Consider the following 23,207-nt stretch of genomic DNA (forward strand, 5'->3'; position numbering starts at 1 on the left):
AATGATAATTGAATTAATAAGGGTTAGTAGACAGGTCTGTATATGTATATACACACTCCACTATGAATCCCAAAGGAAAGGTTTACCACTTTAAATAAATTCTTACAAAATACAGAAGGGAAACTATGATATTCCACACAGAAGTTTCCAAATGCTAAATTGAAACACCGAAATTCTCCTTATGGACTCTAGGTCTATTACAGTCAAGACACTTTTTAAGTCCAGACACCAAGACTTTCCCTTTCTTCTCATCTGAATAACCAATCATAATATGATTCACAGCAAATGGCAAACAGAAAATGTTGATGTTTGCTTCTAGAAAGTCATATTGACCAGAGCCAGCAATATGCCTAAGAGCCTACCCAGCCTTGCTAAACACATTGACCTACATATACAGAGCATAAGAGTAGGAGACCATAACAAAGCAAGTTGCTGCTGCTGCGGCGGCTACCATTGCTATCAGGGTCACAAACATCCTACAAATCAACAAGGGCTTGCTGACCCAAAAGGAAAAAGGAAAAAGGAAAAAGGCCAGGAAGAAATAAGCATCTCAATCGCCACTTTGGTACGCTTTCCTGAATCAAGATATTCTTGTATTCTTGGCCTAGAGAAAAAATAAGCACTTCAGAGTCTAATAAAGTTTGTGGTGACATTTTGTTTTTGCTCTGGCAACACTGCACTACCTCTAATAAATAAATAAATATATATATTTGTAGCGACAGTGTCTTGCTTAGTTGCACAGGCTAATTTTGAACTCCTAGCATCAAGTGATCTTCCTACCTTGGCCTCCCAAAGTGCTGGGACTATAGGCGTGAGCCACCATATCCACCATACTACCTCTACCCTTAACCAACCTCAATAACCTGGATGCCCTTTTATATCCAGCCTCCCTTTTCCTCATCACATCAACAAGCAGCAGAAAGAGTAACCTCTATGATAAGGCATGTCCAAACCATACAGAGCGAGTCCAGCCACCTATTTCTTATGAGTTCATAAATGAATGTGTCCATGACTATGAGCCAAGTTCTTTATTTTGAGAAGTAAAATCTTGTCATTTCATCCCTGTGTCCATGATAGTACTATATGGAATCAAAAGACACAAATTTCACTGCCATTCTGCTAAAACTTCAACAGATTTTCAAATTATCATTGTTAAGTGAAATATACAAAATGGGTAAGTGGAAAATAACTATAGACCACCATTTATCATACACATATATATGAGCTTTGAATTGTTTTCACAAGAATAAGAGAGTTTGCTTTAAAGATTTTGGAAGCGAACTTTAAACAAATAATTTTCTATTTTCCATAATTATGGGCATAGCTTAAATTACCCTGTTCTTGTTCTTGGAAAAGTCTTCTCTTTCAGTTTTACTGATCAGCTCCTTTACATTATATGGCACTCATCTCTCTACTGGTCTGACCATTTCTTACTTTTTCAGAGTAGGAAGAAAATCAGTGTGAGGAAATCATAAAGGGACATAATTCAGTTCAATAAGGAAAAGGTGAGCTTTTTTTGCTTGTCTTTTCTTTTCTTTTTCTTTTTTTTTTTTTTTTGAGTCAGCATCTTTGTCACCCAGGTTGGAATGCAGTGGCATGATCATGGCTCACCACAGCCTCAACCTCCTGAGTTCAGATTATCCTTTTTGCCATAGTCCCCAGAGTAGCTACATGCACATGCCACTATGCGTGGCTAATTTTTATTTTTTATTTTTGTAGAGACGAGGTCTTACTTACTTACTATGTTGCCCAGGCTGGTCTCAAATTCCTGACCTCACCTCAGCCTACCAAAGTGCTGGGATTACAGGCATTAGCTACTGTGCTGACCAGAAGAAGAAACGTTTAATATTTGGAGTAACCAGCAATGATCACAGTCTGTCTGCAAGTGGACTGGAGTTATACTTGCAAACTTGGCCACCTGGTCTGAATGAATAGAAAAGGAGAGATGAAAACCAGAAATATGAACACATTGGGTAGTAGACAACCAACAGCAAGCCACATGATTGGGTCACAAGTTAAAACTTGTCAACTGGAGGTCATGAAAAAAAGTCAATCTAAGATGTCCTAAAAAGAGGAAGGTAGATTTTGAGCCTCTGAAACCAAAGCCATTAGCTATCAGCAGGTAAGTCCCCAAGGATCTTAAGGAAGTCTACTCTACCAGACAACTCAGGATTGTTTGTATGGGGCTTCCTCCAAGTGCAACATGTTTGCCTTATGGTATGTTTATAGTACCACTTAGCATCTAACAACAGCTAAGGAGATGTACCTCTTATATTTAAAATAACAAATCCCTACAGTAAATTGTCAATGGTTTCAAAAAAGAAAGAAAAGAAAAGGGCGGGGGGGGGGAGTAAATATAGCTGAAAATACAAGGCCTATCACATTTACTTTGTGCTCTCCTTTTTCTGTGTTTATATTCTTCTTATTTCATTGCTGAAAAAAATCCATTTCCCCATCTGAAAATTAAGGTCCTACACAGTCATCAAAGTTCAGTTCAATTGAAATTGTTTCCAAGAATACTTCTTGCATATCTCCAACCACAGTTAATTTACTTCCCTAACCCTCCACCACTAACATAGGACTTAGATTGTGCGTCTGATCAAAGCACGATGACTAAAGCATAATTTACCATGACCCACCTTAATCTGAAGACTGTGTTTATATGCATCCCCTAAACCTGATTCTGAGTACTGTATTTGATCTGCTTCCTTATCCTTCAGCATTGCTTTACCTATAATAGTTATCTATAAACATTCTCTTAAATTGAAAAAAAAAAAAGCTTACATGATTAAAACAACAGAAAGAGATTTAAATGTATGATCTCTAAATCCCTTGCAAACCTGAAATTCTATGAGATGTTCTTCCCCTCCATAACCACCCTAAGCAATGTTATATACTTGTCCAAGGGCTTAAAATTAGGAAGAAATGACCAACTGTGGCATCATATCAGAACAAAGCTCCTAACAGTCCCAAGGTTGAGACTCAGGGCACTATAGACCTGCAATGCTACATTCTAAGGCTATAATCCCCAGTATATGTGTCTACATATAGAAGGTATTCAATTGACACCAAACAATAAAGAAGAAAAGAATGAAAAAAATGATTGCTAAAGGGTCACTTCAGACATCACATGCACTAGGGTCAAATTGATTGTGATGGAAAAGCAAGCCAAATCCTTCATTTGTTTTCCAAGATTTATTTTTTTCCCATAAAATTGAGAATTGTCAAACAAGAATCCTTGGCACTAAATATGAATTTCCCTTTTGCATAGAAAAAAAAGTTTATAGCATATATCAGAAGAGTAGAGAGCCAAGCAAAACCCTAGCAGCACCTGGTTCTTCCAGATAAAGACATATAACCCTCTACTCTGAATCTCAGAGACTTATATCCTGATAGAAGACTAAAGCAAGATCAAGTAAATGAGCTAACTGGAACATTGAGAAGAAGGTCAAGACCAGGAGTCAAGTTTTCTCAAATTTAGTAAGTACTCCATCAGCAACTACAGGATCCACACTTCCTTGGGTCTCAGTTTCCCCATTTCCAAAAAAAGGGGAGAGGAACTAATTCAGTCAGCAAGTACTTGAAAGCATAGCAACTAGATGCCTGGTCAGGGTTGGACTAAATGATCTCTCAGATCCTTTAAGCTCTGAAAATCTCATAATTCTTATAGTCACACTTGGTAGACATTCTTTTGGCTCTGACCTAAAAATTTGACTGGAAACATAAACAGACATCTACATAAAAACACATTTACCAGCTATAATTTGGACTTGGCAACATGAGGTTTCACCATAGCTGAGAGGAAAAAGTACATTTTCTCCAGTGATCATACTACTTTAGAGTACATTACGGTTCATATCTAAGGGAGAAGGAAATATGGCCAGAGTAAGGCCAAGCCACTGTCATATCCAAGCCACCATTACACAAGAGAAGGACATGTCCACTTTCTTTTGAACTTGTCAACAAATTCTATATGAAGAGTCTCAAAAATAACACACTTCTCCCTACCAGATTTGTCCTTTTCCATTTGGCAAACTCTACTCTATTTTTTATCCTCCTTCCTTCTGCTTTACAGAGAACATAAGCCAACATGGCAACAGGCTTTTTGTTTATCTCCTTCCTCTTTAAAACAAAGTCATGGCTTGAGTACATTTACCAGAACAAGGTCCATATAGAAAGACTCTCTGTAACTTTATGAAAGTCCCATGTTTAATTTTTAAAAAATGGAACCATTGGCAAAGTTTTATTGTTCTTGCATACTATTTCTATATCATCAAAATATCTGTATACCATTTCCATTTAATTCAAATCCATCTGATTTCAATAATTATAAGAGACAAGTATATTTACTTTGTTTTCAATTATGAGTTAACTGGGACTTAAGCAGTGTGCATGACTTAAGATCATACAACCAAATTAACCTGTGCACCCAGTTTTCAAAGACAAGTCTTCAGTCACTAAGCCAGACAACCTTTTGAAGACTAAAGGTTTACAATGCAACAAAATAGTTTCTATAACAATCCAAGAGAGAAAATAAAAATGATTTTTAAAATTGTGCATACTAACACTATTCACAATAGTAAAAACAAAACCAGCTGTGCCACCTATTGAAATTGAACTGTATAAAAAAATGTGGTACATATACACAATGGAATATTATGCAACCCTAAAGAGGGACAAACATACGGACTTCGCAGCAACTTGGATGGACTTAGAGTCTATCATACTCAGTGATCTATCACAAGAAACAGAAAACTGAGTACCACATGTTCTCAGTCATAAGTGGACCTTGAACAATTACCATAATACTATAAGAAAGGGATCAGCAGTAGTGGAAACAGCCAGAGGAGGGTAGGTGAAATTGGCAGTAGTGGGAAACTGCCAAGGGAGGGGAGGGCACATCTCATCAACAAGGTTATCTGCACAATGAACATTTGTATACAGAACTCTGAATTGTACCCTACATCTTTAAAATAAAATATTTTTTAAAATTGTGCATATTAAAAGACATACAAAAAACCAACCTCACCAAAATCAAAGTAAAGGTATATAAAAAGCAAACACTAGGGTAGAGCCTTTAAAAATGTTTATTAAAAAAAAATGACTGGGGTGGGTGGGGCATGGAACAACACAAAAGGTAACTAGTCCCAAACTAGGGAAAGTGAGGGCCAGTTGGAGGTCCAAACTTCACTTCCTGCAGCCTATTTGTGTAGTTAGTCCTTACTTGTATGCCATATCACTATAATAAAATAAAATTTAAAAAAATAATTTTAAGTGACTAAAGACAAGGAAAATCAATCATTTTATTTTGTATTTGTCAAGGATCCTATCTCGTGCATAGAATAAACATACACCCTATAGGACTTTTATTTATTACTGGCCTCTAATCTTTAATTTCACTAGCTTATAGCAAAATAAAATGCAAGAACGTTGTGACATATATACACAAGACACAAAATATATAAAAGCCTTTAAACAATCTAAACTCCACATTGAATTAGAACTTACTTGTTATAACTGGTACCTACTAATTTCAACTGATCAATAATATAAAAAACTACTTCTATTTTTTGACATCTACTTCATGAAAATTATTCTGTAAGAAATCTATATGGTTCATTCCCTCTTCTCCTTCTTCAAGTCTTTGTTTAAGTGTCATTTTTTTCAGTGAGGTCTTATTGCTTATGCTCACCCTGGGTAAGCCCCTGTCCTCTCCCCCTAGTCCCCCCCATAGTACTTACCCATTCTAATCCTTTTTTTTTTTTTTTTGAGTTGGAGTCTCACTCTGTCACCCAGACTGGAGTGCAGTGGCCGCTCCCCACCACCGCAGCCTCGACCTGCTGGGCTCCGGCGATCCTTCCACCTCAGCCTTCCAAGTAGCTGGAACTACAGGCGCGCGCTACCACGACCAGCAAATTTTTTTGATTTATTGTAGAGATGAGGTCTCACCAAGTTGACCAGGCAGGTCTCGAACCTGCGGGCTCAGGCAATCCACTCACCTCGGCCTCCCAAAGGCACGGGATTACAGGCTGAGCCACCGAGCCTGGCTCTAATGCATTTTGAAATATGAACATTTTTTTTAACTTCCACTGGTTCCACTAACTTGTATGTTCCATGACAACAGAGCTATGTCATTCCTCTTCTCTATACTGCTTAGATAATACTCACACAAGAACACAGAATATTTGTTGAATGAAAGAATTATATCTTTCTTTATCTCAAAATTTAAGAGATAGAAAACCAAGCGGTAGATTGAATCATTTAAACAGTTATTCTCTATGGCTTTCTTATTATAGGAAACTAAACATCCACAAAGGTAGACCAAATAACGGCATTAACCTTCATGCATCCAATAGATATCAACTCACAACTAACCTTTTTTAACCTATATTCTCATTCAGTAGTTTCCTAATCTTATTATTTTGAGACAGACTCTAGGCATCATTTCATTTCATCTACGAATACTTCTGATGCTTCTCAAAAGAACAAAAAATTATTCTTTTGTTCTTCAATATATCTATACTAACATCATCACACCTAAAACTATAACAATAATTCTATGACATCATTAATTTTTCTTCCTGACATAAATGACTACTTTGCCTAAAAGGTAGCAGCTGGTCACTAGTCACCAATGATCATAGTCTGAGAACTATTCTAATGTCACTTCTAACTCCAGTCCTGAGTTATTTTGCAAGCAACAATTCCTAGAACACAGTCATTTCATACAATCTATGCATGTCTATAATGTGTACTCTTGAACTTACTCAGAAGAGAAAACCCTAGGTTTTTTTTAATGTTGCTTTTGTTGAAAAGATGTTCTTGACCAATAAGACCCACAGTGTCCCATCAGAGCCTTAAAATATCAGCCTTACTTGTTTAGAATCCACTGTTTGTGTATTGAGGGGAAAAAAGCAATAAAAAGACATGGCTGTGTGTCCCCGGGATAACAAGAAAAATGTTGACTTCTCAAACGGCATTCCTGAAAAATGGCTTTGGGTTTTGAAACAAAATTGTAGGTAAAAGGATTTCCAGGGTTTCAGAGGGTAAGCCAGCAGAACTCTGAGAAGCTTGAGTTGGGCATTTTGCATAAAAGTACCTTAGATCTTTGTAAGTTGTAAAACTCTCTGTAGGCTCTGGATAAATGTTTATCCACCACAGAAACAATCACTAAATTCATGAGCTTCCTAGCATGGCTTAAACACATGACCTCAACTGCAGCTCTTACCTGCACTTTGAAAGCACCTTCGTCAAGTGGTGGTGGAGGCGGAAAGTTTCCAGAGCCAGATGGAAGGGCACCAGGATCTTCTAGAGGTGGAGGTGGGGGTGGAAGAAAATCACCTATAGAAAGGAAGTACACACTTGAAGTTAATGGGGATGAAATGTCATAGGACTGTTTAAAAAAGATATATTTGCTGGCACTTCACTACTTTGTAATTGGCTTTGACATGTAATTTTTTGCCTTGTATAGCAATTATTCCCTTTCCTGGTTTTCTTCAGTTTAATTAGTAGCCTAAATTTTCAGAAGAAAATTTAGTAATGGCATTTAGTATTTAGTAATGGCATTAAAGCTAGTCTAGAGAGGTCAAATACATAAAAGCCTAAGCCTAAATTTTCAGAAGAAAATTTAGTAATGGCATTTAGATATTCAGCAATGGCATTAAAGCTAGTCTAGTGCCGGGCTCGGTGGCTCAGCCTGTAATCCCGCGCCTTTGGGAGGCTGAGGTGAGTGGATTGCCTGAGCCCGCGGGTTCCAGACCCGCCTGGGCAGCGAGACCTCATCTCCATAATAAATCAAAAAATCAGCTGGGCGTGGTCGCGCATGCCTGTAATTCCAGCTACCTGGAAGGCTGAGGTGGAAGGATCGCCGGAGCCCAGCAGGTCGAGGCTGCGGTGGCCGGGAGCGGCCACAGCACTCCAGTCTGGGCGACAGAGTGAGACTCCAACTCAAAAAAAAAAAAAAAAAAAAGCTAGTCTAGAGAGGTCAAATACATAGAAGCAAGAGCAGGCAATGAGCTTGGGGAGGGGGATGGGGTCACTGAATTGTATAAGACTTTTTGCTTGTCCTCAATACATTTTCCATCAAGTAGAGGAAGGAAAAATGTGTACACAAGTAAAGATAATACAAGATACAATTTATGAAGATTGCAAACAAACCTCTAGAAATTAAGATAAAGTAAAGCTTATGTCCAGGTGGAGGAACAAAGAAAGCTTACTGGACCATATAATTGTTCTAAACTATTATGATGTAGAGAGCAAGTGCACTCTAGGAGGATATAGCATAAAGGTCAGAATGTTCAGGACAGACAGAATAAAAAGTAAGTCACAACACAACAAAAACAGAAATGTAAACTAATACTAGTAGGTTCTAAAAATTAGAGAGGTGATGAAAATAAGCTTTATAAGTGTGTTGCACATCTAGCAAAGGGTTTGAATTTTATTCTGCATGCAGAAGGAATCCATCAAGGATTTCTGAGAAAGGACCACTTGGTTACAATATGATTTATTGACATAGATTAATCTGAAAGTACAGGCAGGATAGAGTAGGAGAAATTGGAAAAAAAAGACATCCAATTTAGAAACCTATATACAATCCAGGCAGGAAGTGATAAGACTTCAGGACACCAAGAAACCCCCAAATTTCTGACCAACAAGAACAACATACACCAGGCTCAGTGGCTCAGCCTGTAATTCCGTGCTTTGGGAGGCCGAGGTGAGTGGATTGCCTGAGCCCGCAGGTTCGAGACCCACCTGGGCAACTTGGCGAGACCTCATCTTTACAATAAATCAAAAAATTAGACGGGCGTGGTAGCGCACATCTGTAGTTCCAGCTACTTGGAAGGCTGAGGCAGAAGGAACGCCGGAGCCCAGCAGGTCGAGGTTGCGGTGGCCCAGAGCGGCCACTGCACTCCAGTCTGGGCGACAGAGTGAGACTCCAACTCAAAAAAAAAAAAAAAAAAAAGAACATTATACTGTAACTAGAGTTGTTGAAAGAGTACCTCTAATCTTTAAGAGCTGAGTTACAGACATATACTCAAGAACTGTATAGTTCACGGTATAGAATATTTTAAAATAGTATTTGCAAGAAATTCTATTGGGAAAATAGAAAGTTCCTTTTTTAACGTTTTCTCCATTCATCCGTTTCCTTTTAAAAATAATGTTTTTGATGTGTTTGGGAAGTGGTCTTCTCTATTTATGGATGAGTAGCTTTTCCTTGCATTTTAATTATTCAACACTTCGTGATAGGCCAGCAGTCTCCAACATTAAATGAGTTGTTTTAGGATAGTATCAAAAATCACAACTTACGTCTACAGAGAATAGACTAAGAAGGGAAGGATGGGCACAGTAGAAAAATGGTGAACTGGTTTGGTTGTTCTAATATGTTTTTGAAATTGTTCCCTTTGGCTCTATTTGCTTTATAATTTACTGTCTTAAAATTGGAAGAATAGCTAACAACTATCAAGTCTAGCCCCAAGCCAAATTCAGACTACTAAGCAGTCAAACTCACTGTCTTCTAGGATAGTCTGCTTAGTGGACTTTCACTATGTCAGGCAGTGTTCTAAGATTTTTGTAAACTGTCGTTAATTCATACAACAACCTTCTGTGCTAATGTTTCTCAATCTTAGAGATAATCAGAAGCTCTGGAAGGTCTTCTTGGTCTTTCTGCCAGAGAGGCCTGAGGAGGGGCCCAATAATCTACATTGCTAATAATTTCCCAGGTGTGAACCACCCCTCATCATGCAAAGTACCATATTACTTCTACTTTAGATCTACAGAATTAGAAAAGTTCAATAATTTATGTCATATGAAAAATGTTTGACATTTCTTTTTCTTCTGGGTTCACAAATTTGGAGACATAATGTGTCTGTATCCTTATGAGAGTTTTTAAGTCATAAACCTTTATTAACTCTATGCAGTAGTTTTCAACATTAGCTATATACTAGAGTCACCAAGGAAACCTGTCCTAAAATGCTGACGTCCAAATTCCATCTCACACCAGTTCAATCTGAATCTTAGGGATAGGAGAAAGGGAGTGATGGGGTCAGGCACCAGTACTACCTTTACAGTCCATGAGATTCTAATGTGCAGCCAGGATTAAGACATTCTCATTTGGTCTCAGATCGCATGAAAAAGGCTCTTTTCTGCCTTTAAAAGTCACAAGGTATGAAAAGAATGAGATCTTAAGTGATAATGCAAAGAAGGTTTGGGTTGTAGAAGACATGACTACTAAAGTTTAGTTCTCAGCCTAATTTTCAGGTTCAAATGTTCTACCAGGACATATGTCTTCTTCATGCCCTTTTAAAGAGAGGATTCCTAACCACCTTCTTACACTTCACCAGATTCTATTATGTCACAAGGAATTGTCAGAGCATCAGACAGTATCAGAACTAAATGAAATCCTAGAGATCCTATTATCAGAGGCTCATAAAAGCCACATCAACAGTTCAAAATGTCACAACAAGCTAGCCTCAGAATAAAAAGTGTAACCACCTGTCCCTTCCAGCTCTATCTTTCTTTATTCTGTTTCTCTAGTAGAACTTAAACACAGTGAGGCACAGGTGAATGTCAGACCTGGGAGGGTGAAAAGTAATAGAAAAGAAAAGGGAAATGTAGTCTTTAAGGAAATAATTTACAAACAACATAGAGACTGTATATTCCAGGCAAAATTATGCAAATTGTTTAAAAGCTCTCATGGCAAACACATCATAATTATCTTCTCTATTCAGATCCATTATTATATTGGACCAAAGTTTTCAGGTTTTTCAAGCTCAATCATCAAAGGCTTCTTACTACATGCTTTAGAAAGAAGTTCACATTTTCAAAAAATGTCATGGAATGGGTAAATGTCTAGAAAACAGATGCAAAAGTGATAAAGGGAGAGAAAATAGGTCCTTTGGAGGGCAACATAAACTAACTGAGATAGAATGAAAAACTCTTAATTACTATTCTAAATCAGGCTAAATGTTATTATGAGAATTCTGACTTAGAGTTAACCATTTTAAGAGTCAAGTAACCAAGGGAAAATGCTTCTAAGTTGCAGTAAAAATAAGTTCAGCTTTACAGAGAAGGCAGAATTTCCATGTTTAATAAAGATGGAAAAATGAAAAGAACAAAAATGTGTATATATGAGTGGGGTTATGTGGAAGAAGATTCTTTCAAATCCAGTAGATTACTGAAAACAATGAAACAATAGAGCATGGCGTTTAGGTGCTTAGGTGATGACCCTTCTGGAGAAAACACCTGGGCAAAATGAACTGTGGTGCCTTCCTGCTAGCAATGCTAAGCTGCAAATCTTCATGTTAGTGCATATCCTGTCCTCTCTGCCTTGCTAGGGAAATCCCAACTCAACTCCCAGACTTTGTCATCTACAGGGGCATTGAGTAAGTCAAACTGGCAAGCCAAGACAAGCCAAGGTACAAAACAAACAAACCAACCAACAAAAAAACCACCATCAGGCAACAGGCAGTAATATACCAAGTCTAGGATAAAAAATATTCAGGTTTAGAAGAAGTTGAGTAGTTACAGACAGATGCCTACAAATCTGGTTTACTACACACCCCTTCCATCATCATCCAAATCCTATCTACATACAAAATATTTTATGCCTCAATTTTGATTTAAAAATTATTTATTCAAAGTTATGTGGCTAGTGAAATGCAGAGCTAGATAGAAATGGATCCTCACTCTGCCTTGGAAAAAGACTAAGAAGGATCTTGCTTGATTGGCTCAAGTCAACCCACATCATTCAGCTAATATGCAATCGTTTTTTGATTTGTATTAGAGTATCAATATGAGGTAGTTAAAAGGTAAGTTGGGAAAATCAAATATTGTGTCCCTGATGCCCAAACACTGCTTGCTGCCAATTTATTTCAGAAAATATCCTGTTGAGCACATTGTTACCTCCAGAAGGGAGTAAGGAAAAACTCCAGAGAACCCAGACACACATATTTTCTCCAGCTTTCCTTTCTAGTCTGGAGCTTAAAATGTTGTGGCATTAAGAACATAGGTATGGTTGGGCACGGTGGCTCAGCCTGTAATCCCAGCACTTTGGGAGGTAGAGGCAAGAGGAATGCCTGAGCCGGGGGCTGAAGACCAGCCTAGGCAACTTGATGAGACATCATCTCTACAATAAATCACAAAAACTAGCCAGGCATGGTGTGTGTCTGTAGTTCCAACTACTTGGAAGGCTGAGGTGAAAGGATCACTTAAGCCCAGCAGGTTGAGGCTGTGGTGGCCGTGAGCATGTCACTGTACTCCAGCCTGGGAGACTGGCAGATAAGAGTGAGACCCCAACTCAAAAAACTAAAAAAAAAAAAAAGAAAGTAGATGTGATAATGGGGACCAACTGAACCGGTTCAACCAAATTACTGTGGTTGGCCCAGCACATACATTGGGCAGATAAGAAAGGCATCCACCTGAATGCAGTGCTTGTTTATCCCCTCATGAAATAAACCCCCCCCCCACTATCAGAAGGAAAAGATAACAAGAATGTACCTGCAAAGTAGGTAAATTACAGGTTATGGGTGATTGTATACATGGGGACAAAAAACACATGGGGACAATTACACCCAGATCATCAATGAAGTTTGGATTCATTTACCATAGTAATTAAATGAATGAAAGGAAACAAAGATCACTCTCTTCTTCATCCAAACATCCATATGAAGCCTACACACAAACCCAGAGATTTAGACAGCAGCCCCTTTCTGGGTCCCATATACTGTTCCAAGCTAGCATCTATAACACATGAGAGCATTCATGTGTTATGCTCATTCTTTCCTGTTAGGACTGACACCTGTTCTAGGAAAGCCCATTCATGATTTGTCTTTATATCCCCACCACTTGGCACAAGGCTTGGACCATAATTCCTTCTCAGTAAAAGTAGCTGAATGAAAAACAAAAGGCAATTCATTGTTCAATTGATGTTTGAAAAAAGATGTTTGGGAAAAGATGTCTTCAGACAGTACTTCTTGAATGCCAGTGTTCCCTGGTGAGGGGACCTAGATAAAAAGCAGATCCTGATTCAGAAGAGGTTCTGCCTTTCTAACACACTCCCAAGTGATGGTGACGTAGATCCATGTGCTGCCAACAGAGGAGCATGGATCTAGTGCTTTCTCTAACTGGCACCTGTTGGTTCTCCAACTTCATTGCGTGGAGTATCTTTGGCTGTTTGAGGAAAACCTAAACCTTAAGTATAAAATAATGAGTGGATCCTCAAATTAATAGCAATTTAAATTGGGAGGTCAAAAGAGGTTGTGTTGAAACGCAGACATATAGCAAAAAAATAAAATGAAATAATCATACTGAACAAAGCACTGGAGTTAAGTTATTCATTTCCATTAATAGTAACTAATAGAGAAAGAAAATATGTTTGGAATAAAGCAGTGCAAAATTTTAAGCACCAAAACACCAAAACACAAACCCTAGTTCCACCTTTTATTTCAGGTAAAAGCAATGCTACCATCTCAGATTCAGTTTTCTTTACCTATTAAACAAGAATAACAATAGCTACTTCACAGTGTCACTCTGCAGATCAAAGCAGCTGAAATAACTCCGAAACTTTTTTTTTTTTGAGGTGGAGTCTCACTCTGTCGACCAGACTGGAGTGCAGCGGCTGCTCCCAGCCACTGCAGCCTCGACCTGCTGGGCTCCAGCAATCCTTCCGCCTCAGCCTTCCAAGTAACCGAAATTACAGGCACGTGCTACCACACCTGGCTGATTTTTTTGATTTATTGTAGAGATGAGGTCTCACTGCCCAGGCGGGTCTCGAACCTGCAGGCTCAGGCAATTCACTCACCTCAGCCTACCAAAGGCGCGGGATTACAGGCTGACCCACAGAGCCCGGCTAGCTCTGAAACTTTTTGACCACAGCCCGGAGTAAACAAAAATATGTTTTACATCATGATACAATATTACTATCTAAATATATACAAGTAAACTGTATGGGGGGGAGGGGTTTCATGAAACCATGCCTGCTATATGTAACACATGTTAACATTTTCTGGTTTTTAAATTTATTTTAAAAATATTGGTTGTGAGTTACTAAATTGTGACCCAGTAATAGGTCTCCATCTATGGTTTGAACATCACTAAGCAAAATTATATGTAAGTGACTTATACAAAGTCTGCATTATACATGGCAATTCTTTCTTATTCACAAGAGGGCAGATGAGTCTAACCATGACTACCTAGCAGAGGAGACCAAGCTCTCAGAACAACGTCAAGGAAAGAGAGCAAGTGAGAAGGTGACACAAACACAGCCACGATGATCTCCATTAGCAATGGACTTCTGCCACAGCTACTGCACTCTCCTTATTGACTAGAAGTAATTTATCCTGAAACTAAGTAACTGAAGAACTTTATTTACAATTTCATCTTCAACTCCATCTTCAGTTTGCATCAAAACACATATGTGACCAGGAAAATTGTACCATAAAGTACCTTGGTGAAATATTTCAAAATGAAGTATTCAAGACTTGGGACAGTATGTATAATGTTATCATTTGTGTAATAATATATGTGTATATATGTATGTATATTGGAGTGTTTTTTAAATGGATTTTCAAAGATTTGATAATGGTAAATCGCCTCTAAGAAGATAATCTTTGCAACGGAGGAAAGAAAGTTGAAGGAAAACTTACTATTCACTATACAAATTTTTAACCTGCCATTATTTTACCTGTTAATAATTATCAATACACACACAAAAAAGAACATCTTTCAGTACCTAGAAATATTGTCACTTTCAAATGTTCAACTGAGTAAGGTTTTTAAAACCACCAGGCAATGCATTATGTAAGAGGACAAGTGATAAATTGAGGGTAAGTCCCATTTAATGCATCACTTAGCCTTCTCAACCTATTTACTATGCATTGGTTGTAACTAACAGTATGAAAGAATTGCCCTGATTTGCTCAACGTGTTATTTCTATTAGAGATTAAGCCCATTCAAGCTCTTTTCCATCCCATTCTGCTCTTCCCTCTGACAAGAAAGGGGTGACCAATTAGACTGATGCAGCTATTAATGTAAGGTTCTCAGTTTTAGAAAGCTATATACCCAGAGGGTCTCTTACATACACTTCCTGCTTCAGACTTTTGCAGTATCTGGCTCCCAGGATAGACCAGCCAGTTATTGTCTGTTATATTCTTCTTGACTCTAAATAAGAGAATCGCAATGTCAAGCTGGGTCATTCAGGGTTGCAGCCCACTGAGCATGCTAACTCCCAAGGTCTGATGATGTGAGAAGGAGATAGGACAAAAATCTTGCTTATTCCTAGAGCAAAAGCCCATGCTTCATCTCAATGTGATCACAAGATCTCTGTCCCAGAGGGAGAACATGTACTCATGGAGCTATTAATAAAGCAGTGCCTGGATTCCTGTTTTGGTTCTATTTCTTGAGTGTGGATCCCCTTTGAGAACTCTCTGGAGAAGTGATAACTATCAGGGAAAGTTACGGGCATTCATGTTCTCTGTATTCATTGTCATCAAAATTGCAACAATATATCTCCCTTAAATTACATATCCTCCACTGTAAATGAAAAGATATATGACCTTGACCACCTTGACTACCTTTAATTTTTGAGTTCTCATGCTAGACATCTTTAGATTTCTGGTTCTTATTATATATTAGAAAAATAAACTTTTCCAGTTTTCTTCTATTTTTATTTTCTGCTGTTTAAAAAAATTGCTAATTCTGAATAATATTTAATTTTCTTACATAAAATGTCTTTTAAAGAAAGGACTACAATGAAAAATATTGGTGAAATGTAGAATTGATTATGGTGAAGGGAAACCAGCACTCCAATATGTTTCTAGTATGAGTAGAAGTATTATTAGATTAAATTTTTCTCAAGAATATTTGGTAAAGGGGATAAAAAGCCCTTAAAAATGTTTGCAAGCTTTAATTCGCCAGTACCACTTTGAATAATTTATTTAATAAATTATTCTGCCAAAGTAATAACTAATAACTGCAGAGAAGAATGTTAAAGGATCTTCATCACAAAACAATGTAAAGGAAAAAAAAAACAGATCCTTCATTAACATGGTATTGGTTGAAAACTAAGTTGCAGTCAATCACAGATTGGAAAAGTACATAGTCATCAAAATGATGATGTTGATCTATATCTGACATCTATTTATTCACTGGGTGCTAGGGTGCTGGTGAGGTATTGTAATTTTAAAGAAAGTGATTGAGTGAAGTCTCACAAAGGTGGTATTTGGGCAAAAACTTAAATCTAGCAAGGGGATAATTATTGGAGTATCTGGAGGAAGAATGTGAAGAGCTGTTTCTGATATATTATTGTGTAAGGAAAAAAGTAGGCTATTGAATAGTGCTTTTAATATGGTTCCAATTTTGTATAAGCCTGCATGTTACCAGATGCAGTCTATAGTTCCTGAGATGATGATTTTTTTCTTTTAATCCCCTCTTCTTTTGGCTTAATTATTATACAAAAAGTGAGAATTAAAGGCATGCATTTTTTAAAAAATCAAAGGCAAGATACTTTGAAATGAATCACAGAATCTACTCAAATTCAGTGTTTAAATTTAATGCATCATTACATTTACCCAAGCCAAATTTTAATGTCCCTGTCATCTTTCTAAACACCTTAGCTTAAAATGGTCTTTGAGAGTCTCAAATTAAAAGCAAGAAGAATTATTATCTTTGAAGTAGATGACGTCTTTCTGATTTTAAATTAAACAGTTTCACTCCATATTTAGCTAATACAGACTGTCTCTGGGACTTTGCTGAGTTCAATAGCATTCTTGTTTAATAGCAAATAAACACTCTGTACAAGGGTGAAATACCTTAATGTATTACATCTAAGCATATTATATTTCTCTCTCACACAGTGGTTTCCATTTGTTGAATAACAAATTAAATTTCTTACTTGAAAACATTGAATAGATTTTAAATGACATGAAATTAGAAGAAAGTCTGATTCTGCAAATGGATTAGAACCAAATAGCATTTCTGAATCCACCAAGTATGTCATTTGTTTTACAAAAACATAATAATTGCTTTTCAAACAATAAGCCACATCATATATTTTTACTTCCAAAAATGGACATTCAAAATAAATAGGCAATGAGTTGAGCTTAATACATCAATCTTTTACCTACTACTGAGACAGATTTAGCCCCTATATTAAAAAGTAATATTATCTCTGTTTTAAAATGAAATAAAAATAAAAAATTCATGATGTGGACGGAGAATTAGGCATATCTTCCCCTTGGGGATAAGACATCATCTATGGTGGCCATTGAGGCCAGAAGCCTACCTTTCCTCCAAAGATGGTCATGGTGCCTGAGGGAATGTGGTTTCACAATAAAAACACTTTAAATGGGTCATTTAACTTATTTCACCACTGCCATATCTGGCAGTAGAGTGACATTGATAATCTCACTGTCATTGATAATCTCCATTGACAATACATTGTTTTTTTCCTGCTTTAGCTCTATTACAACAATATTCTGCTCCTAGATTAACTGCATATCTATCAGTTTCTCCTGCTAGATTAAGAGCTTCTTGAGGGCAGACTCTGTTTTAATAATTTCCACACAGAGCATAGAGAACACATAGGAGGATGCTCAGTAAGTAGCAATTCTATTACTATAAATTATTAGTATAAAACTATATATATTAGATTAAGTTGAACTCTGATAGAATGAACACATGTATTTTTCCCATGGTTCATTTTGCCCCTTTTCAATGACTGACATAAAGTAAATTATGTAAAGTACTTCGACCTAACAGTACTAATATACTGATGGGTCATAGGTCCTCTATGTTGCTAACAGCTGGACAGATAATAGCATTACTCTTAAAGCAGCTACCTAGTTGGGGCTTTTGTTGTTTGTTTCCAAATTATCTTACTGAGAACATGTCTTCAAAGTACAGGAATTGAGTCCTCATCTTTAAGTCACCACGTGGTTATGTGGGCTCCATAGCCTCCATAAACCTTGCAACCATCTGTACTGTACTTGCTTTTATTTCTTCAATAAAAGATCTGTTGGTGGGTCTTAATAGTATCCGTATCCCATAGGGTATTAAGAAATTCCTTCTGATCCTTCAAGCATTTTGGAGAGTCAGATCTAATCCCATAAAAGAAAAATGGGAATGGAGGATGAGAAGAGAAACGGATGAAGGGGAACGACAAATGTCATATAGACAGAATCTCAAAATGTCGATGCGCTTAAAGTGTTAAACACATCTGATTTTTTTTTTTTTTTTGAGTTGGAATCTCACTCTGTCACCCAGACTGGAGTGCAGTGGACACTCCTGGCCACCACAGTCTCGACTCGCTGGGCTTCAGTGATCCTTCCACCTCAGCCTTCCAAGTAGCTGGAACTATAGGCATGCGCTACCGCGCCTGGCTGATTTTTTGATTTATTGTTGAGATGAGGTCTTGCCAAGTTGCCCATGCGGGTCTCGAACCCGCGGGCTCAGGCAAACCACTCACCTCAGCCTCCCAAAGTGCTGGGATTACAGGCTGAGCCACCGAGCCCAGCTAACACATCTGACTTTTAACCAGAGATGTACATCAGAATCTCTTGGAGCACTTTCTTCCACTGCACACACCCAGACCCTGTGCTAGGATTCTTCATTCAGAAGAATCTTGAGAGTTGGTGCCCAAACAAAAGAAATTTGTAAACCTCTCTTGATGATTCTGAAGTGTAGTCCTGGTTAAGAGTCATTGACCTCCATGACAAACAAAGTAAGTCTGAGCAACCATCTGAAATTCAAGATGACTAAGGTAACACGACAACTGAATGCAATGTGTGATTCTGGGCAAGATTCTAGACTGGAAACAAAGTATTAGTAGGACAACTGATAAAATCCAAATAAAGTCGCATATTAGCAAGCAGCATTTTGTCAGTGTTAATTACCTTGTGTTGGTAACTCTGCTGTGGTTATGGAAGATGTCAATACTTGGGGAAACTGCTTGATGACTAAATGATAATCCTTTATATTCTTTTCAACCTTTCTGTAAAAGTCTGAAATTATTTCAGAATGAAAAGTCAAATTTAATTTTTACATTTTAAGGGAGAAAAAGTCATTAAACTAGTCCAATAACTTTTTTTATAGATGGAGAAATTTTCCGTCAGTGTGGGGTAAACAGTCAAATAGTGTAGAACTACACCAAGAAACACACTGTGACCCCAAATATTCTAGCTTCTAACTAAGGACATATTTACCACAGTACATGGCAAATTTAGTGTGAGAAACTGTGACTTCTTGTGAATGATGTGAAAGTCTGCTCTCCCTCATAACTTGAGAAGACTATGAAGAAGAGAATAGGTTCTTACTATTTAGGAGACTTGGAAAATATTAGCAGGATCACATGAAATATCTTCAATAAAATCCAGGCTGAATGCAGCATGGATAGGCCGGTAATCCTAGCTTGATGATCCAGAAGCAGTAAAATTCCATAAAACTTCCTTTTCCCCAATGTTGGGGCCCATTTTCCTGCTTCAAGAGAATCCCCAAAGACAAGAATGGCTACATGAATATAGGGGCCTTCTGTTACTTCTTCATCTTTTATGCACAAATGACTTCAAATTCTTCTCACTGAGAAATTCTTGTTACTATTTATACAAAATGATGCCAACCATTACTCACTCTCCTTCAACCCTGCCATTTATTTCATCAAGTCTGAAGCTTAGCAAATGCATAAATGCTTTAAAAATAATCAAATAGAGACACTCATTTCATTTCAAGGTGGTTGTTTTTTGGCATGTATTTTTTTTCCAAAGGAATACTGGAGCTGACAGGTACTTGCTCTAAAAATTTACTTCACCACCTGCTAGCTGAAATATTGCTTTCATGGATTTACATTGTATTAAAAGGTCACTGGCTGTTTAAGTCTTAAACAGTTTTAATCATTCTAAAAGTCTCTTAACAGTAAGAAAAGGAAGCTCAGAACAAACAGCAGCAGGGACTCTAATTAAAAGGGCCAATTCATCTAATTTTATTTGGGGTTAATTATTCAGGATTCACTCTTTGATGTGTAAGGAATAGCAATTAGTAATTTTAGTGATTTGAGAATCATTGGAGGTGTAATCAGTTAAAATGAGTGAGTGTTTACAACACAAGATGGTGAATTAGTCTCTCTCAGCTGGAGAACAGGAACATTAGGCTCCAAGAGATCAAGGTTAAGGATTTCAGACCCCAGTAATAATAGTCACTTCAAAATAAAACACATGTCAACAGCCATCTAGCACTCTGTTTACTCTTAGCTAAGACAAAGCACAGAAGCTTCACGAAACTGCCTTTAACCAGCTCATGATTTTTGCTGCTGTCCCCAACCACTTCCCTGCATTTGGCTCTTGCCACCATGGTAACCATAAATGCATTACATTAAAAAGCATTTCTAAATGAATATATATTTATAAGCAACATAAGACCCATGGTGCTCATGGATTTCATGTCTGCATTTCTGATTGCTGTCTGAGCATCACCAAATGAACCTACAGTTGAATGCTCAAATCTAAACCTATAAAGGATAACCCATAGACCTTCTGACATCTTCTTCTCTTCTATTTATTGCATCACAATTTTCCCAATCACAAAGGTAAAAACCTTTCCTTTTTGTCTTAATTGTGTGCTCTGAATACAAGCAAGCTATATTAAATTATACCAAATTGTTCTAATACATTTACTGTTCTCCATCTTCACTGCCACCAAATATTTAATGCAAAGTAAGCTTATACGTAGGCTAAAGAATCAGCCTACATGGTCTCTATTTTTCCTGATTTATTTATTTATTTATTTTTTTCATTTTCGCTTACACAATTGTGGCCACATTGAAAACTTCCATGGCCTCCTGAATAGCCAAAGAAATCTTGAAAAAAGGTTTTGGTTGGAGCACTCTCACTTTCTGATTTCACAACTTATCACAAAGCTACAGTAATCAAAATAGTGTGGTACTGACATAAAGACAGACATGTAGATCAATGGAATAAAATACAGAGACCAGAAATAAATCCTAGAATATGTGGCCAATTGATTCTATGGCAATTATGAAGTAGTTTTAGAGAACTGTGGTTTGGAAGTATCGGAGGCTTGGTAAAGGCCTGCTCTGAGCATCCCAGTATTTGACAAAACCTCATTCTGAACAGGAGGAATCTTACAACTGAATGGGCATCCTAAGAGGAAATGGAGAGAAATACAGCAAGCTCTGTTCATTAGACACCCTCTGGGATGCAATGGTACATTTGCATCCTTTGAGATTACTAATGTAAATAGCAGCACTGGAAGTTTTACATTTCTGAATGCTCCCTTTCTCTACACCACATACTCAGTAATCTGACAGAATGCTTCCCTTTTTTTCCTGGACTTCAAGCATTTGTTCATGCCTTTCTCTCCATTGGGACTTTCTTCCCCCATTATCAGAACCCAAGCTGTTCTTGGAGGCCTAGACCACCTACCCAGGTTATCCTATCCAGCTGTTTTAAACTGCCCTGACAAAAGGCATCTTCTTACTTTCAACCCTCTATAACACTCTTAGAGCACTTAACATGGATGAACTTTTGAGGTAAATGGCTCATGTGTTTTCTACAAGATCTACCACAGCTGGCAAAGAGGTGGTAAAATATTTGCTGAGTGGGTATATATGCATGAATTCTTGACAACTATGTGAATGAATCTAAGTCAAATTAATTTGTCTTTAGAGGAAGAATCTGAGAAACTGAATAGCTATAAATCTCAAAAAGTGAGTGTGTGTGTGGTATGTGTACACATAAGTGTGTGTGTGTGTGTGTGTGTGTGTGTGTGAGAGAGAGAGAGAGAGAGAGAAAATGAGAACGAAAGACTGAAAGACAAAGAAAGACTCAATTGAACTTCCCCATAGTGATGATTTCTACAAAAGAAATACCCTTTGAGTACTACAGTGAGGTGATTTAAGTGTAAATATATATACACTTATATATATATATATACATATATATATAAAAGAAATAGCCCTACAGAATTATAATATATAACTTTTTGACTTTTTGTCACACCTAAACCATTTTCTAGAGGTGTAAACTTAAGCAAATCATGAAACTTAAGAGTTTTTGTAAAATGAGAGCAAGAGCACTTGTCTTTTTTACTGCTTGAGTTGTGCAGACCAAGGTAGATAGATACACTTTTAAATACTTTTAAAATAATGTCCCACGTAAGTATAAATTGTTTTTATTGTAAGGTGATTCTTCATGTGTCTTAACCAGAAATGTTTTCTTCACAAACAGTAGAAATGCAAATACAAAATGTAATCAAGCATTTTCTGGGTATATACTATACTCTTAACATGGCTCTTAGCACATCATGGTTCCAAAGAGCTAGGGGTAAAGGCAAAGAGAGAAAAAAAGCAAAAGGCCATAACTAAAACAATGCCAACATGAAGCCCTAGCAGCCAAATAAATAAATATTGTGTTCCACCTAAAGTGTTTAGAAGTCTTGGAAAGGAACCACATAAGGAGTCCTGAGGTGGTACTGACTTGGCACATCAAGGCCTTGAGCAACTGATTAACCCGACATTTCCCTGGGCATAGGAGTATTACTGGGTCACTTTTTTAAAAAAAATGGACAAACTGTTCTTGAACAAATTGCAAGACATAAACAAGCTATTGTAACATACCAATCAAAGTGCAGTTTTGTCCTCAAAATCCAGTGATATAACCAAGTCAAATCAACACCACCAATCAAGCAATCAAATAAACATAGTCCAATGTCCTTTGGTTAGTTCTAGGTGGGGTTTTTTGCCCACTTTGATCCATAAACTCATACTCACATATCTACAATGGTTAAGTCCCAGATCAATACAGATCAACAGTAAAGTTCAAAAGATCTCTAAAATCTATTGTATGCCCTCATACAAAAACTATGGTTTTTGAATTTGAATTGAGAGTTCAAAAAGTAAGGGGTTCTCTTAAAATATCAAGTTTTGTCTCTAAAAAATGCATTTCAAAAAAAAGGTCAATCCTTGTAATTCATTGAGTCTGCTTTCTTCACTCCCACAGTTTAGGAAGTCATGTGACAGAAGACAGTCCCAAATAGCAAAATTTGGTGACGTGTTCTGGACAGAAGTTGAGGCACTTTGTTATTTTAGCAGACCTGGTCTGCCTGCCCAAAGACATAATTTAGCTGAGTGAGGAACGCGGTCCCTCCTCCGGCTTCATTTGGCCAGCTGCCTCGGAAGGTCTTTCATTCCGGAGTGCAATAGA

The 23,207-nt window shown here is 37.4% G+C and overlaps 1 protein-coding gene across 1 annotated transcript in view; it reads right to left on the reverse strand.

Annotated features, from left to right (window-relative positions):
• The window catches only part of LPP (LIM domain containing preferred translocation partner in lipoma), a gene marked incomplete at its 3' end in the record, with an annotated part of 307,175 nt that overhangs the window by 221,212 nt on the left and 62,756 nt on the right, over positions 1-23,207 (reverse strand). The window contains exon 2 of the mRNA XM_021712561.1: positions 7,229-7,341. Within this exon, the coding sequence (XP_021568236.1) occupies positions 7,229-7,341 (113 nt within the window). The remainder of the gene's footprint in view (positions 1-7,228; positions 7,342-23,207) is intronic.

The sequence above is a fragment of the Carlito syrichta genome, unplaced genomic scaffold (genome assembly GCF_000164805.1).
Source record: "Carlito syrichta isolate Samal-C Ts95f unplaced genomic scaffold, Tarsius_syrichta-2.0.1 Scaffold303360, whole genome shotgun sequence".
In the NCBI taxonomy this organism is placed as follows: domain Eukaryota; kingdom Metazoa; phylum Chordata; class Mammalia; order Primates; family Tarsiidae; genus Carlito; species Carlito syrichta.